Here is an 18,773-nt window from a genome sequence, read left to right as displayed (position 1 = left end):
AAAAAAGACTTCCTAATTTTCTCAATATGGTTCTGATTGCTTATCTGGCTAGCTCCAGGACATCAAGTTTTTAAATCCCTCTTTGCCTTAGTCACCACACCCAAAAGAGAGGGATAACAATAGTTTTTTGCCCAATTACCCATTTAACAAAGTGAGAGTTTTTTCTTGAGCTTCTGTTGCATCATTATACTTTAAAGCCCTAGCTCATAGGGATTTTGTGAGGATTAGATAAAATAATGAAATAATTCACATAAATCCCCCATTACAATGAGAACCATATAGTACTGCCTCAATAAATAGTCACTGTTACTATTATTATCATCTAGAAAATTTAATTGTTTTTAATTGCTAGCAATACATATATTTTTTTTCCAAAAAAAAAAACATGTTTAGAACAAACAATACAAAATTTTACCACTTGGAAATGGAGAAAAAATATTTGAGAAAATATTCACTCATATATAAGTTACTATTCAAGGGAAGCACCCTTATTTTCCTTTCTAGAGTATAAACCCCAGTATTCTCTTTACCTTCTAACAGGAGGGAAAAAAAAAGCCCGTCGATCACTGACTATTCTCCTAACTCCTTCAAGCTCTGCAGATAACAAAACATGCTAAAGGATGACAAATGTTTGTGCTTCATTGGCCCACTGTTCCAAGAAAACTACATAATAAAAGTCATTCTAGCAGTTTACTTGTTACTCATCATAGGAAACAGTTTTGGTAAATTGTGACAGCTCCATATAATGCAATACTATGCAGCTTTTCAAAATAATATAGAAATAAATTTATTTTTGAATAAAAATTATACAAAATAATACACTTACCTTTTTTATTTAATTATTTTTCAAGTACAGTTTTCTGTCTATTACTCCCATCCCATCCCACCCCCGTGCTCCCCCCTCTCTCCCATTTCCACCCTTCTCAGTTGTTGTCCATGTATCCTTTATATATGTTCCTCTAAATCCCTCCCCTATTTCCCCTGAAATTCCCTCCCCTCTCCCCTCAGATCACTGTCCCCCGTTCTCTATTTCAGTGTCTTTGTTTTTATTTTGCTTGCTTGTTTGTTTTGTTGTTTAGCTTCCTGTTAAAGGTGAGAGCATATGGTATTTGTCCTTCACCACCTGGCTTATTTCACTCAGCATAATGCTTTCCAGTTCCATCCATGCTGTTGCAAAAGGTAGGAGCTTCTACTTTCTTTCTGCAGCATAGAATCCCATTGTGTAAATGTACCATAGTTTTTTGATCCATTCATTTACTGACGGGCACCTAGGTTGCTTCCAACTCTTAGCTATTGCAAATTGTGCTGCTATGAACATTGGGGTGCATATGTTCTTTGGGATTGGTGTTTTATTTATTCATTCTTTAAGGCATACTTATTTATTTTTTTGAAAAGACTTAAAATTTCATTTTTCAATTATAGTTTACATTCAATATTATTTTGTACTCGTTTCAGGTGTACAGAACAGTGGCTAGACAACCATATACTGTACCATTTGTGACGGCATAGATCAGGGATGTCAGACTTATTTTCACCAGGGGCCACATTAGCCTCGCAGTTGCCTTCAAGGGATCGAATGTAATTTCAACCCCTTAACAGTTATGGAGTAGTTACATTTAGAGAGTCCTAAAATTATTTCAGCCCTTTGAAGGCAACTGCAAGGCTGATGTGGCCCCCGGCGAAAATGAGTTTGACACCGTGGCATAGATGGATTTAGAGGGCATCATGCTAAACAAAACGCAGACAGTCAGAGAAGACAAATACCACACAATTTCACTTATATGTGGAATCTAAAGAATGTAATATGTGAACAAACAAAACACAAACAGACTCATAGACAGAAAGAACACACATGGCTGACAGAAGGAAGTGTTTGGGGGGCTAGGTGAAAAAGGTGAAGGGATTAAGAAGTACAAATTGGTAGTTACAAAATATTCACAGGGATATAAATTTCAGCACATAAAATGTAGTCAGTAAGTGCTTGCTTTGGCAGCACATATACTAAAATGTAGTCAATAATACTGTAATAATTATGTATCTGTAGTACCGGGGAGTATTGGTACTCCCATTGTAGTACAGGGAGTAGTGGGGGGAACATAATACGAGGTCTGTCCAGAAAAGTACAGCCACTGTTAATGTAACAAGAATGGTTTAACACTGATGTAACCTGGCAGCCAAGGAGAGTGGACTGGAATGTGCATGTGTGAACAATGACGACTCCACTGTACTAGTCAGTGAGGGTACTAGATGACGTTGAGTGAGCATGTGTACTGTGTGGCCATCACATTCAAAATGACTGAGTGAGTAGAGCAAAGAATCTGCATCAAATTTTGCATTACGCTTGAACATTCCTCCATGGAAACTATTCAGATTCAGAAGGCTGCAGCTATGGGCAACTGGTGATTGGTAGTTTGCCTGCTCATCCATCTTTTCTCATGCAGAGTTTTTTCCTGAAACATCCAATCACCCAGGTAACTCAGCCCCTCTACAGTCCAGATTTGGCACCCTGTAACTTCTGGCTTTTCCCTAAACTAAAATCACCCTTGAAGGGGAAGAGATTTCAGACCGTCAATGAGATTCAGGAAAATATGATGGGACAGCTGATTGTATATGGGAGAACTGTGTGAGGTCCCAAGGTGCCTACTTTGAAGGGGGCTGAAGCATCATTGTCCTATGTACAATGTTGCTTATATCTTGTGTCTTCTTCAATAAATGTCTCTATTTTTCATATTACATGGCTGGATACCTTCTGGACAAACCTCATATAATAAACTTAGAAAAGCCAGGTGCAAAATAGTATTCAAGACATGATCCAATTTTTTAAAATGTTCACTAATGAAAAGGTATAATGATAATATCACTCTGAATCATTGCTGGTATACTTATATAATTATAGTCCTTTAAGAAAACAACAGTATATCATAGGCTATGAAATTGTTCATACAGTTTAACTCAAAATTTCATTAGTCAACAACTTTCCAAAGAAAATAATACAAATTGTAGAAAATATGATATTACAAACTATTTTCAAATTGTATAATACTTTCAACCACTTAAATCTGCCCCTTAATATGAGAACAGTTAAGAAAATTATGAGGGAAAATGTTAGCCAAAGGGTACAAACTGTTTGTTACAAAATGGGTAAGTTTTGGGGATCTAAGTTACAGCCTGGAGGTTATAGGTAAGAATATTGTACCCTGTACTTGAAATTTGCTAAGAGAATTCCTAAATTCTTCTCTCTACAAAAAAAATAAATGTGTTATTTAGCTTGATATAATCATTTCACAATATATGCATGTATCAAATCATTATGTCATATACCTCAAATATATACAATTTGTGTCAATTATACCTCAATAAGACTGGGGAAAAATAAAGCCATTTAAGAGATTTTAAGCATAAAACAGTTTTAGGAAAAGTAAATTATAATACATGAATGATACATGAATTTAACAACATAGTATTTTTTAAATGTATAAATGTAAAGAGAAGAGGAAAATGCATGTCATAGGAGTAAAAGGTAGGATTCAAAATTGTACTCACATTCTAATGTAAACTTAGAAAGTATGTGTATGCTAACAAATACACACACACGACTAGCAGCAAATGTTAAAAGATGATCATAGTTGCCAGAGTGGGAGTGGAATTATATGTAAACTTCTTTTTTAGTCTTTCCCCCCTCAGTTAAATAAAACCATAATGATTTCTCTCAATAGCAAAATATATAGCACTAATTTAGGAACAGGAAGAAATTGTGAGTAACCAAAGTCACCATTTAGCTAGAAAAAGTAGAGTAATTCATCACAGACAATATTTTGACAGTAAGATGGGAACACACTGACTGTCTCCGGCATGTTGGTTCTCTTGGAAGTCTTCTGCATCCCAGAAGAACCCTTTCTTTTCTACAGTGACACACGTAGACTGAACAATGCTGATAGCCTGCTTATCATTGTAAAACCTTGTACTCATCCACCAAATAAAAGCAGTCACTACTGAAAACAACCTATTCACCTGGTAAAGATGTACTAAAAGACAATCAAATCTAAAATGTACTTTCCTAAAGCAAGAAAAAACGGGCAGGGGTAAGGGGTACTATTTTAAATAAATAAATAAACAACACTCTCAGTATTCAAAGCCTGTCAGTTTAAAACATTCCCAGAGAGGCTGATCCTTTTGATAAAAACAGGAGCAAACCTTTGTGCTCTAGCAAATGCAGCTGTGGAATAATCGCACTAATTAGCTGCTCAAAAGAAGCTACTGGTGGTAATACCAGCAAAAAAATCCTTTGAATTAACAGTAAAGCATTCTTGAGACATTTTAAATTAAAATTATGAGTTATCAACCACAATAAGGCTTCAGACTTTAAAATCTACAACAATTTAATTTAAAGTATTTACTAAAATATTCAATCAGGAAAAAAAATAGATAGTAGACTTGCATAATAAAAGAAAACTCCACTAAAGAAAATCAATTAGAGCTCACTAATTGACATTATTAATAAACCTTCTAAAAATAAAGTGCAAAGGAAGACTGTGGTCACTTCACTGCACACACTGCCTATGGGATATTTCTATGTCATTAAGATAACTCCCATATTCTCACCTTCACTTTTGATCTTTTAACATCCTTTTCTCTTAGAAATAATTGAATCTGCAATTATCACCTTATAGATAAAAATGAAGATATCCACACTTCCAACTGTTAGCAAGACAAATGAGCATAATGTTTCAAACTTGTAATTGAGATGAGAACATTACAGGTCACCAAAAAGCTCATTTTTAAAACAGGGATCTGATACATAAACCACTAATGGTAAACAACGAAAGCTGCCCAAGTGTATTTAATTTTAAAAGCTAACTGAACTTACCCAGGGCCAAAGAAACTCAATCTGCATTAGATAATCCTAATTCCATGAGTCTGATTCCTTTTAATCAGGTTATGTAAAGGTCATTTATTCAACAAATAGTTATTGAGTGTTTCCCCTGTGCCAGGTACTGGGACTACTTTGTCTCTAATCTCACATATTTTAAAGCAATGACCATATAATTTTTATGAGATGCCTTAAAATTAAGTCAATTATATGATTACCTGACTCTTATCTAGTTCCATGTTGGAAGGTTTATATCTCACCATAAAAAAATCACCTTTTGAAAGTCAACTAAAGAGGCAAAAAACTTTTACTGGCACTTATCAGAATCACTGAAGCCAGACACACAGCTTCCCTAAGAACTGGGAACTGCTGAACAGTGACACCAGCAACCGGGCTCAATTCTATTGGGCTCTATTCTATTGGGCTTAATTCTATTGGGTTGGCCAAGAAGTTCATTTGTTTTTTTTCCATAAGATGGCTCTAGTAGCACTTAGTTGTCTTTAACTTTATTCAAGACAATTTTTTTAGACCGTACTATGACAGCTGTCACATCAGTGGCTCTTTTTAAAAAATCAGAATTATTGAATTTTTGTGTGTCCATGTTAATAGTGAAGATGGAAGAAAACACACAACATTTTTGGCATATTTGGCACTATTTCAAGAAAAGTGAAAACACAACTGAAAGGCAAAACAAAGATTTGTACAGTGTATGGAGAAGGTGCTGGGACTGGTCGAACATGTCAAAAGTGGTTTGCAAAATTCTGTGCTAAGTATTTCTCGCTGGTTGATGCTCCATGGTTGGGCAGACCAGCTGAAGTTGATAACAATCAAACTCAAGCCATTAACTGAAAACAATAAACATGGGCGATGGCCAACATACTCAAAATATCCAAATCTATAAAGTTATTGTGAAAATGAAAAATCTGCCATTTGTTTTAAAGAGAAAACTAAACAGATTTTTTGGCCAACAGTTCAGTCACTGTTGAGCAGTGATCTTTAAGGGTCCATTACACTTCTCTGAGCCTCTCCAAAATGTTCCTCCCAAAGGTACTGTGTTGAGTGAGTGAATGTTAAAGTACTCAATTCAGCAGCTGATATGTATGGATACCAAGTAACACTGGTACCTACCTGGTGGTCATGTGCTCCAGGTTACCTGGTATATTCCTAAATTCAAATACTTAATTCTACTGCCTTCATTAACAACTTAAGAGTATTAGCAATTCCATTAAACACATTACCCCAGCATCCAAATGATATCTGACTGACTACTCCTCACCTTTGACACTGATACCAAATCCTTTACTAGGCCTTATGAATGAGTCTCTGGTCTCCCCATCAGGGTCATCTAAGGTAGGAAACTGGTGATCAGTTGAAACTTGGTCTAGGCTGAAGAAGAAGCTGGTAAACTTTTCACTGCATTTCCTCTCTTCATTTCCTCATACAGAATCCAGCTCTGCCACTTACTAATCTATAATTGTGGCCAAGATAGTCCATCTCTGAGCTTTGATTTTTCTTATTTATAAAGAGTGTTTAATGTATCTGTCTGTTGGCATTGTGATGATTAAAATCTATAATAGGTATAAAAAAGCTAAGCACAATGACTGAAACATAGTCTGAGAAAGAGGAACAGACTTCAAAACTTAGTATAAAATAAAAATTAAATTATTATGAACATACTACTTCTTTCCTGATACAGGGAGGTGATTTTGTATATGCAAGTTTTGACCACAGCACATTTATCTTTTAAGGTTTAGGCAATCCATATTTAACTCAGAGGACTTCCCAGTTTTTCAGAGATGAAGAGAAAAGATTATTTCTCCTGCAATTACCTCATAAGTTATAAAAATCCTAGCATTTTTCTCCAGAAAAAAATAATATTCATTACAATCATTCAGCTGATAGAGCTCAAAGCTGAGTATTTGCCTGCTCCAGGGCACATTGTAATTCTGTCCAGGAAAGCACAACAGCTGATGTTCACATCCACAGTGGAGACACAGAAAGGCACAATACTGTTATCTTCATGAAGTACAAATGAGAAACCTATGTCACGGGTAGGTTAAGCCACAGGAATTTCCAAATGCACAAGACTGGCTATCACAAAGTCAGCTGAGTACACTGTCTAAAATCAAAATGCCCAGTCTCCATCCCTAGAAAATTATTTCAATTAAGGTCAGTCCCAGGCATCAATATGTCTACAAAAATCGTACAATTGATTCGGATGCCTGGCCATGTTCTCAAACTAATATTCAAACACCCAAGATCACCTAGTCATTAGTAGAAGTTGGGACATGAACACACATCTGTGAGTCTAGGGCCAGAATACTTTCACCCATGTCTGAGGAAATTCACATTCCATTCCCACCACCAGAAGTATGACAAGAGCTCTAAAGAGTCCTTCTGATACAGTATCAACATGCAGAATGGGATGGAACGGGAGGACAACCCCTGTCAATAGGCCATAAACCCAGACAGACAAAAACATCAGTCCAGAAATTGTAAGTGGATATTTCTGGTTACAATTGCTTTATCATAACTAAAAGGAACACACAGGCTAGATCTATGGAAATGGCCTCAAACCAGTTAGTCCTGTCAGCTGAAAGAAATTCTTAGGAGTCTTTTGAAAGTGCTTCCAAGTACACAAATCACTGAAGTAAGAGTTGGTAAATGGCTATGTCTTTTTAAATGACACTCTAACATTTCAGAATGATCAGCATTTCCATTATCTTAATCTTCCCAGTCAAGAAATCACTTTGTAAATGTAAGGATGACTTTTTCACCATGTAGAGTGGAAGCAAGTACCAATAAGAAAATATTGAAACTGAAATAAGAAAGGAAGACATTATCACTTGTACTTAAAATAGCTGAGAATATAACCTATATAAATGTGAAAGTACCACATTTCAGAGATTGGCTTCAAAAATTGAGATCTTCTGGACTTTTGTCACTGCCAACCTTGCGTTTTAGTGGTCAAAAGAAAAAAAAAAGGAAGCCCATCAAAATTCCAGCATTTTCCAACAACATTACCGGCTCAAACAATAAATACTACAAGTTTCTGGTGCAGAGAAATTAAAATATCTTACAAAGTGTAGCCAGTCTTTATCCTCTTCTTTCCTCCAAAAAAAAAAAATCTGAATGCCTTGAATGCCTTCCAAAGGCCAGGTTCTACTGGAAGGATGTCATGGTGTCCAATGTGGACAGTATCCCTATACCTTTCATTACACAGGAGGAGGAAAATATACTCAAAAGTAAGAACTACCAATGATATATAAGTTAAAATCTGAAATCTGTATTTTTCAATACCTGAACCCCAATCACTGATAAAAATTGGAGGGTTATTCCTTGCCCTGACTGGTGGTTTATTGGGTTGGAGCTATACACGAAAAGGTTGTGGGTTCAATACCCAGTCAGGGCACATACCTAGGCTGCAGGTTCATTCACTGATTGGAGCACATACAGGAGGCAAGCAATGGATGGTTCTTTATCATATCAACATTTCTTTGTGTGTCTCCCTTCCTCTCTGTCTAAAATCAATAAACATATCATCTGGTGAGAATTAACAAAAAAAAAGATTATATTCCTTAAATTGGACCTTCAGTAGGTACAATTAAGAGTAACCTCAATAATTAATTAGATCAAAATCAAGAGAACCTTAATAATGATCCCAATATACCAATATGCTTCAAAAAGAGTACAAATGAATATCCTGAGGCACAGGAAGAAAAAATTAGAATATTATATGTACACATATTTTATCCATCATTTTTATTTTCTATTTTTATACATGTTATATATATAATGTTAGTACAGTGGCACATATACGCAATTTATAAAATAAAATAAAAGTATGTTGAGAGAGTTTGCTGGAAAAAAATTCTTTAACTAGGAGTAATGACCAATAATTTTTAAGAGACCTCAGTAGTATATAAACATTGTTTTTACAGGTAATTTTCATCATCAGATTTTGTTTATGTTGGTTATTTACATTACTCCCAAAGGGTTTCTCATTCCTATACTCTCCAACTAAGAAGAATGTCAATCTCATAAAAAACTATTTTCAACCACAGATGTGAAGATGCCATTTTCCCACTTTATGACCACACTGATTTCCATTTTTCACAGATGCCACTATGAGGTGGCACACTCTTAATACTCAGTTCCCTTCAAGAAACTGCCTCTGAGAGTCACACCATCACATGGTTCTAAAGCAAATGAAGGTGAAGTGCCCCAGACTCAAGCTTCCTTCTACTAGACTGCAGTTGAGAATTCTCCCTTACTGTCCCACCTTGGAATCCCATTCACACCTAACTGCAACATTTTAAAAGGACCCAAAAAACTCACTCCCTCTGAGATGTATGTAATTAATATGAAATGGCAGGATACTCCACCTAGAGAATTTTAAAAGGACTTTTTAATGCAAAACTGTTGACAATCTAATAACAGAATTCAGACATCAGTGTGGAAATAATTGCAAGGACCTTTTAAAGACAGAAAGGCCTTCCATTCTTACTCAAATAATTTCCCACGCACAGGGTATGCTCTTTATATCTGTCTAGACAACATCATAACACATCAGAGAAAATATAAAAGCTTTACACTGTCATTCTTGACAACTACCACATGTCTACCAAGTTTGTAATACTGAGTGGAAATCAAGACAAAATTGCAAACTATGGTCTCAGGAGAAGTCAATGAGTGCACCTTTCATGGTGTAGGAAGCAGCCTTACAAATACTAATGACTTGCGGTGGTCATGTGTTTTTTTAAATTTATTTTATTTTCATTATTTAATCTTTATTTTATTTTCCATTGCCATTTAGTGCCTTTATACTTCCCTCCCCCAGCAATCACCATACTGTTGTCCATGTCCATGAATCCCTTTTCCTTTCCACTCAATCCCTCAACCCTCTAACCCTTACCTTGCCAAATCCCCCCACTTAGCTATCATCCTGCTCTCTGTCTATGAGTTTTAGCCTTTGTGACAGTATGGATGAACCTGGAGAACACTATGCTAAGTGAATCAGCCAGTCAGAGAGAGACAAACATCATGTGATTTCACTCATAGGCGGTTACAGGTTATTTATTCCTGTCAAGGATCCTGTCCCACTTCTTTGGGGAAATACCCTGATTTAACTTTGAAGAACCAGCCTCCTCACTTTCAGTTCATGAGGTTATGGTGGTGCTACTAACTCCAGACATAGAAACACAACCCAGGCTGGCCAATCACATCAAACCGGCTTGTGCCAACAAGATGGTCCAATAAGTCAGACCGATGCCTTTGACTAAAATTATTAGAGTAAAACAAATAAATCTCTTTATACTAAGGTTTGGAAAGATGGTAGAAAGTAAATATGGAGCCTTCTGGGACTATCTGGGGGAAAAAAGATAAACTAGATGAAAAAGTAATGTGAGTTGAAAGAGGAAATGGAGAACTGAGAAGAAGGAAAAACAAAGAAGGAGCCAATGTTTGGATAACAGTGAACACCTGAATCAAACCATCCCTGACCCCTTGATAACCCTCCATGTTGCACATTGATTTACAAGAGCTCCATTTTTGCTTAAGCCCATTTGATGTGCTCTGGGACAACACATACAGTTTTTGTGGCATTTTAGAGAATAACAGTTATTTTGAAAAAAATTACCCAAGTTTCAGCTACAGTTTAACCAATCTAGTATCCATTCCCCTATTTTCTCCTTGTTTGGACAGGTATACTGCTACCTACAATATCCCCTAGCTTTCCAGGAACTAGACTGGCTTTAATGCCTAAGTTTTGCCAATGAGATTTAAGCAGAAATGTCATGTGGTAGTTCCAAGAATTCTCCTTAAAGAGATATACTGTTCTTTAAAACTTCTGACATATGCCCCCTGGAATTTGGCTGTACTGGCAGGGGCTCCAGCAGCTATTTTGGACCATGATGATAAGATGAGCCCCCACTCCCACCCCAAACTTAAAGATGGGGCTAGAATATATCTGGTTCTTCACGGGAACAGGAATTTCTGTTTTATTCATGTATAGATACCCCATCATGGAGAAGAATAGCTAACACATAATAAGATGAGATAATTATCTGTTCAATAAGTAAATTTGGTGTCTCTATACTAACAAATACCCACCTTCAAAAAATCAGGTAATACTAGAACCTTAGTGTTGGAAGTCCTTTATGCAAACCATTTCTTAAGTAATTCAGTGACAAAGATACATTTTTCCAACAAGATTTGAGCTCTAAAGACTTCTGAATTTCCTTAATTCTAAGACAAATTTTCTCTTCACATTTTAAAACTTTCCAAGTCAGAACAGATCTTATAATCAATGTACATGTTTAATAGAATTTTCTCCTCCCAAACAGTTGCCTTATAATCAATAGTAAATTGGACATAGGGAAATACACTTGATAGACACAAACTGTAGCACTGGGTTATTTGTGGTCCCTCAAAAGCTGAAATGAATTATACTTTGGGCCATTCAGAAATATGGGCTTGGAAAGACCCACCAATAAAAAGGCAGAGGAAGAAATATCAATTAATTCAATATCCTAAGTGAAAATCCACAGAACATAACCAAGAAAAAGCACAAACCCTGAAGCCAGAACCCTTAGGCTGAAATCCTTTTTTAGCTCTATTACTTCACCTACCCAAACCTCAATTTTCTCATTTATAAAATGGAAGCAAAAAAAAAGTGTGCTTGCCACAGAGTACTTATGCAAATTAAAGGTGTTAGTAAATGGTGGTTGACACACCACGTAAACAATAGAAAAGTTTGACTAGGGTTTCTTCTCCACTGTGTTTTGATTCCTGCACTGCCACCCTCTGAGTACCTTAGCATCTCATGACTAGTGAAAACTGAACTTATTTTCTAGGAAGTCAAAATATTAGAATGTTGCTATGGTGTTCTTTTACTTTCCTAGAGGAAAATACAAGAGAAACAATTAATTCTCAGTGTATGCCCTCCCTAAAATAACAGGACCAAGGAAGTTAATGGGCAACAGCTCAGTGAACAAGTTTTGCCAAAAATATGTGCTAAGAATTTCATTCTGACACTTTGTGGGGGAAGTATGCTCCTGTGGCAAGCATTTTAATTGACTAGAACAAACCATTCAAAATTCAAAAAACTTCAAAATAATTAAGCAAAAGTAGTTAACATTAAGAGTTACTTTGGGTGTACATTCAAGGGTGACAGCACTACTTTTCTTATGATGCATCAGAATGACATGTTTTAGCCATTCATGACATCCATTAATTTGTTTAAAATTAATATTTTAAAACTTACTAAGTTATGCAGGACATTCTCATGGACTATGAATCACTAGGGGCAGTTGTCATCTCATGATTACCTGATTTACAAAGGAGAAATTTAAACATTTCTAGCATAATATTTTTAATCCATAGCTACATATCCTTTGTTGATAAAATGCTGTATCATTTTAGAGAGATAAGTACTATATTTTTCAGACTATAAGATGCACCCCGCCCCCCAAATTTGGGAGGAATAATGGTTGTTAATGCTGCTGTTCAGTTCTGTTTACATTTACAGTGGTAAAATATTGTTATTTATGTTATTAAGTATTTTACCACATTTTTTTGCTTCAAAAAATTTTCCCCTACTTTCCTCTTCTAAAACCTAGATGCATCGTATGGTTCAAAAATGTGGTAATTAAAATGCTTCAATGACATGCAGAATGAAAAAAAACTATAAAAGCAAACTCGATACAGCAAAAACAGCACAAGAAATTAGAAATCATTTTAAAAGCTTCTATAAGACTTCTTAAAGATACAGCTTCTAAACATTATGAACTCTAACCACACTTAAATTTGTGGGAATTTTTTTCTTAAGAATCAGATTCTCAAAATAGTTCAGCTACATTTAGTATTTTTCCATTATTCTTGCCGTCTTCAAACACACCTTCACAAGCTGCTGAACATAATGCTCTTCTGACTCAATGAGAACCTCTCTCATGACCCAGGAATGTTCAGTAAATAATTATTAAGCTCCAGAGGTGGCTTTTGCATAAGTTGATTTGCTTGAATGCCTATTCACTTAGGGACACAGCTTTTAGTATTGTTTTCAAATCTCATCACCTAACACTGAAAGTAAATGTTAAAGGAGGTGCAGAGGATCATCCATTCTCCATCTTAGTATGTCTTTGAAACTGACTACTTCAAACTTGTTCTACATGCATATGCCAGGCAGATGATTCTGACGTTCCTCTCAAAGAGAAAAAAATCAATATATAAAAATGAAAAAGAGATGTTTACTAACGCAACCATCACTATTCCACAGTCAGGAATAAAAAAGGAGAAGCAAAACCCCAGAGTGTCTGCAATAGGACTGCTCTGACAAATGTTATCATTACACTCTTTTTCCTGAAGAAAATCCATTTCAATTCATAACAAAGCTGGACTGCAGTCTACCTTGTAATCATAGATCAAGCAATTCTCAGATTTTTCACGCATTTATTTTTTGGCCTTATTAATTTCAGACTAACATTCAGTTTTTTGTTTTTGTTCTTTTAAGGCAAAGCTAAGAGGCTAGCATTTCAATTCCCTCACAAATTCACTGTTCTCCTTGTCATATCCACCTCCTAGAGGTATAGCGCAAGCTGATTAAAGCCACAGTCACAAAGCAACAATTCCAGTATTTTTAACTCCCAATAAAACCTTCCCTTTCTCTGGCCTCCCCCTTAAACGCCTGTTAAGTGGTCTCAGGATTATTCCCAGAATAAGACTTCACTTACAGATACAAGCTTTCAAAGGCACAGGGCATGAACATCTGAACTCTCAGCGCCTCCATCTTTTCCCTGTAAGGTGTTCTGCAAGCCCTTGGCCAAGAATGAAAGTCAAAGTTAGTTCTGGCACTGGCTGTGTCACTAGGGGTGGCTCCTGATAAGGCCCTGGAAACTCCAATCCAAACACAGCTCCTGCTAGAAAGGTGCCTGGTGTCTGTCTACAACAGCAGACCTGTTTAATCCAGAACCTACTGTACCTGCAGGACAAAATGCTGCCTCACACTGCAAAAGGGCTGTGCAAGGACCCAGGCACCAGCAGAGACAGTCATGCAAGCACTGTGGATGCTCACTTAGCCCATCCCAGTGCATGTAATGGATGGGTCTTGTGGTGCCTAAGCCTTCTTATAGAACTTGAAAGGAGAGATAGTGTTATATACCAGTGAACTTTTAACACTTAATGGACTTACAGAATCAAGGAGGGTTGTGGGGTTGCTTGTGCCCCTTCTCAGTTGTGGGGATCTCAGGCATCAGCTCATCACACACCTCTTGCAGCTTTGCATGCATGAACAGGTATAACTGGAGCTAGAGCTTGATAAACTGTGTATGCTCTCTTGCTGACAGGCTAGAGATCCAGACAGCACTCGTTACCCTCATAACTCAAGAATACAAGGAGGGCTGTCCTTGCCCAGTCCCGGTGGGAGTCAAGAGCAAGCTCCTTCTTATCGTGGTTACCACCTTTTAGGATGTAACACATCTTTAGGCCATAAATCAGTGCATTCTTAGACAGTCATCCAATTAAATTCTGCACACGCTAGTGTACAAGAAGAAAAAAGAACACCAAAATACATGTCCTTAAAAGACACTAAAATTCTGACATAAAAATATCAATATTATCAAATATTGAGGCAGTTTCTACAGACTCAGCTCACCAAAAATATCCTGCAGAGTTATGAAAATATGTATCTTTCTCCCCACATACAATTCAAAGGTCAGAACAAAGACATCTGACATTGACTAGCTGTATACCCTGGGCAAATTACTTCACTTCTCTATGCCTGAGAGTTTCTCTCTAACGTAAATGGCTGGAAAACAATGCAATCTCTATATGCTATAATCAATCTCAAATTCCATAATATAATGACATCATCTTTTGATAAGAGGAAACTCCATCCAGGACTCTCAGACAAGCTCTAGCTCTTTTTATTTTGTTCATTTTTTCATTCATTCAATGTTTGGCTTAATATACATTTATGGAACACGTACTATGTCCTAGGCACTGTATAAATTCTAGGAGTTTAAAGTGTAGTGGGACACACATATTAAATAATCACAAAAATATATAATGATACATCTGATACTTGCTATAGGGAGCTGGAAAAGCTTAAAATGTAAGGGTCAGAAAAGGCTTCCCTTAAGGCAGGACCTCTGGCTGAGGTCTGAGTCAGGGCAGCAGTTGGAGGGTACAAGGGGGGGTTGCATGGAAGAAGAGTTTTCTGAACAGTGGTGGGAAGTTAGAAGGAAGTGCCGTGATGGCTGAAGGGCACAGAGTGAGGAGAAAGTGTGGTACCCGTGAGGTCAAAGCTGTGATGGACCCAGACCACACAGGATCTGGTGGGCCAGAAATGGGTTGTTCGTTTGGATTTAAGAAGAGCAAGATCCACTGGGAGGTTGTAAACAGGAGAGCAGTGGGCTCAGATTTGACTTTTCAGATTTGACTCTGGCTACTACACTGAGAACCAAATGGAGAAGGGGAAAAATTGGCCACTGCAAGTCCTGGTAGGAGGCAATGACATCATGGGGCCAGGGGGAAAGACGGGGTGGAGAGAAGTAGGCAGATTACTGTAAAATTAAAGACCAATAAGTAAAAAGAACAGAGGTGGGGAGAGGTAACCCAGGCCCCAGATACAATAATTGTATTCATTAATTATAGTCATTGAGCACTTCCTACATGCCACAGACTTGCTGCACACTGGGGTAAAAGATGACTCAGATGCTACACTATTGCCCTTACAAGCCTCCCCGCCTCTCCTTCTCCTGCCTCTAGCACAGTAGGGCAGAAAAATTCACAGCACAGGCTCTGGGGGCAACTCATCCAGGTGGAAATCCCACCACTTACTACTTCTGTGACCTTGTACAAATTACTGAACTTTCTGTGCTCCAGTTGCTTCACCTGAGAAAGGAAAAGGCTAAGTAGCTATCCCACAGATTATTGTTAGAAATGAAGGAAATAGCATGTAATGTGTCTGGCATAGTCCCTGACAGTAAAGCTCAGTTAAAAAATAGTTCTTAAGATTATGACTGCAGTTAGGTCTACAATCCTGGATTCAGCTTTACCAGAAATAGAGCAAATGGGAGATCAAGAGAAATAGAAAAGGCAGGAAATTACCATATCAGGACTTTTAGGTGATTATTTTTAAAAAGCCAAGCTGGGCTCTCCTACTTTGGGTACTATTTGTAACTGCATAAAGTTACAAAGTACCCAGATACATTTCAGAACTGAAACCCTGTTTATTGCATGCTTACACACAGGAAGAATCTGTATCCTGCATGAGCTCTCAAATGTAGACCATGAAACTACTGGCATGAATTCCAGGCCTTCAAAGAGGGACATATTCTGGTGTCAAACACCCCCTTGGCATGTTCAGACAATGACATCACCTGGCTTTTTATCCTGAACAATCTAACACCCAAGAAGGCTATCCACTGATCATTTACATACTGTATAAATAAAATTACTTTGAAGGGGCATGTGTTCAAGTTATTAATAGTGTTTTAGAAAGATCTATATTACACCAATGCTCTTCAAGAATCTTCTTGGACACAGCAATGAATGGACTCATGCTTGAATTAAATGTGACATCTAAAAAATTCATAAACTACTACATACATTTCCCCATTAGTAAAATACTGGTCCTCAAGTAGTAGTCACCCCATTATTCAACAAATGTCTTCTAATCAGCAGAATCCACATCAGTTCAGTTTACCACTGTATCCCCAGAACATAGTGGAATAAACAGTCCATGATTGGTATTTAATAAATATTTTAAATGAATATGTCTAAAATGAGTAAGCAATTCTCTGGTGCAGATTTGCACCATCCAGATGAATGTCCTAAGTGCACACACAAATGTATATTTGTATGCACACATACACACAAACCTATGTAAATACACAAATACTAAGTTTAAACAAAGATATGATAATGAAGAACAGATTTTAAAAAATGAAATAGTGAATGCAAAGTAAAAATATTATCTGTACTTTAATGCATTTCAAATCTTGATTACTACTCTTTGCCCCAAATTCCAGCAATCCACTAGACTCATGAGAATTTTTACTGACCTTTTCAAAGACGACCTTGACTAAAATGAGACTTAAAACTGTCAACCATCCTAGAGAAAGTGAACTTTTTTCTTTGGATACTAAATTTGGGCCTCAGAATCCTTTTGGAAGAAAAAGTTCAATCACTGTATTGAATGAGCTAGAGAAAAGAGGCTTTACTTGTTACTCTATCTAAACCTCTGCTGAAGAAAAGTAGAAACACTGCTTTATCACAGTCAGACTGTTTCTTATTTTATTTGGGTATCAAATGTTGTATTGCCCCCAAAGCACACAGCTTCCGTACATCTTTTCTTCTGACAGTCACTGCTCCTTTCAGTGAAATCACTCTTCCACTCACTGCCCTCACGACAATTAACATCTCAGGGTTATTATGTGCCCAGCACTATGCAGACCCTGAACCAGGTCCACCGATGAAGCACTTGCCCAGGTTTCACACTTTATTGTGACCCCAGCCAATGGCTCCCAAACTTGTATTCTTATCAGAAGCACCTGGGGACCTTTCTCACCACACCACCCCTTTAAAATCAACTCGAGAGCACTTAAAAGCATAAATGTCAGGGATCTTTCCTGAAATAAACAACTGAATGAAATTCTCCAGGGGTATGGTTTGGAATTCTGTATTTTTAAAAAGATTCTCATAAAATTCTAATGTAAATCGGGCCTTGGGAACCAGTAATATATAATAAAACATGGTATAATATATATAATTGTATACATTTTATGTTAATTATCTGAGAATGGCAGGAAAACACCCGAGAATATAAGCTCCCTTTAACTGTAGAATACATAAATCTTTACTCGTGCAGTTTAATTCCTTAAAGTGTCCACTTAGAATTACTATGGGTGAACTTTAAATGTTCACAGAAAGCCTTATTATGAAGAAATTAAAAGAGTACTGTGAAAGTGGGTAGAAAATACCAAAGACACCCCTCTTCTCCCCACAGGCCATTAAGCTAATGTTCTGGGAAATGTAAGATGCCCTGAAAGACCCTCAACACAAACATTTATGACTCATCAGCATGTGAGAGACACTGTTCTCAGTGCTGTGGGGAAGACAGAAGTGAAGGTACAAGAGAGTTAGGTTTTGGATGGACTTGCATCAGAGAACCCAACTCACATACACAGCCCTATCACCTGTGGAAAGAGTGGGAAAGGACCAACTCCAGCCCCAAGGACTCCTTCCCATGCCAGCTCCCTTCATTTTTCAGGTGAGGACTTACAGGTTTACACTTTTTCCCCAGGAAAGTCTTCTCTGCCCACCTTCTCTGAAGCAAAAACACCCACTTCTGGTTTGTGCCCTCCCAGCAAATGTTGGTTTCTTTCTTTCATGGCACTGAATCCAACTTGTCATCATAGGTCAGGATCCTCTATTATTTATTTTATTCTCAGTGCATGACATATAGTAAGTGCTCAATAAATTGAGCACTTCCTTCCTTTCTGGAAGGAAGGGTGACATAAAGGGAAGGAGGGAGGAAAGGAAAAGATCAGGTAAGGGAGGACTTATCAATTTTAATTTAGGGGTGACAACTAATTAGGAAAGAAGTCAACCGGAATAAATGGGACGCACAATTGTACACTCTTTGGAGCCTTTTGGTTGCAGAACACAACTAACTTTCCACAAATTATTGGGATAAAAAGTTACAAGGAATTGATGTAGCAGTTTTAATCTGATACCTTCACAGTGGTGACTGAAAGAAATTTTTAATAACTGCCTATCTATCTGCAGAAGTAGCTGTTCAATACCACTCAATCACCTTTATCTCTTCTATCCGGTTTCTATTTTTTTCTACTGCCAAGAACAAATCTCCCAGTAATAGTGATGGTACAGGATCTTCTGAAAG

General features: G+C 37.1%; 1 protein-coding gene across 6 annotated transcripts in view; it reads right to left on the bottom strand.

The window, feature by feature from the left end:
* The window catches only part of MITF (melanocyte inducing transcription factor), a 238,059-nt gene that overhangs the window by 92,835 nt on the left and 126,451 nt on the right, over positions 1-18,773 (bottom strand). For 4 of the 6 annotated variants that reach the window (XM_037040933.1, XM_037040934.1, XM_037040935.1 and 1 more), the window contains exon 2: positions 13,600-13,683. The exons of the other annotated variants lie outside the window; for them this stretch is intronic. In XM_037040933.1, the coding sequence (XP_036896828.1) occupies positions 13,600-13,683 (84 nt within the window). The remainder of the gene's footprint in view (positions 1-13,599; positions 13,684-18,773) is intronic. 6 annotated transcript variants of the gene reach the window in all.

The sequence above is a fragment of the Sturnira hondurensis genome, unplaced genomic scaffold, assembly GCF_014824575.4.
Source record: "Sturnira hondurensis isolate 20B ecotype Veracruz unplaced genomic scaffold, ASM1482457v3 Scaffold0002840, whole genome shotgun sequence".
In the NCBI taxonomy this organism is placed as follows: Eukaryota; Metazoa; Chordata; class Mammalia; order Chiroptera; family Phyllostomidae; genus Sturnira; species Sturnira hondurensis.
This window is presented reverse-complemented; position numbering and strand designations above follow the sequence as displayed.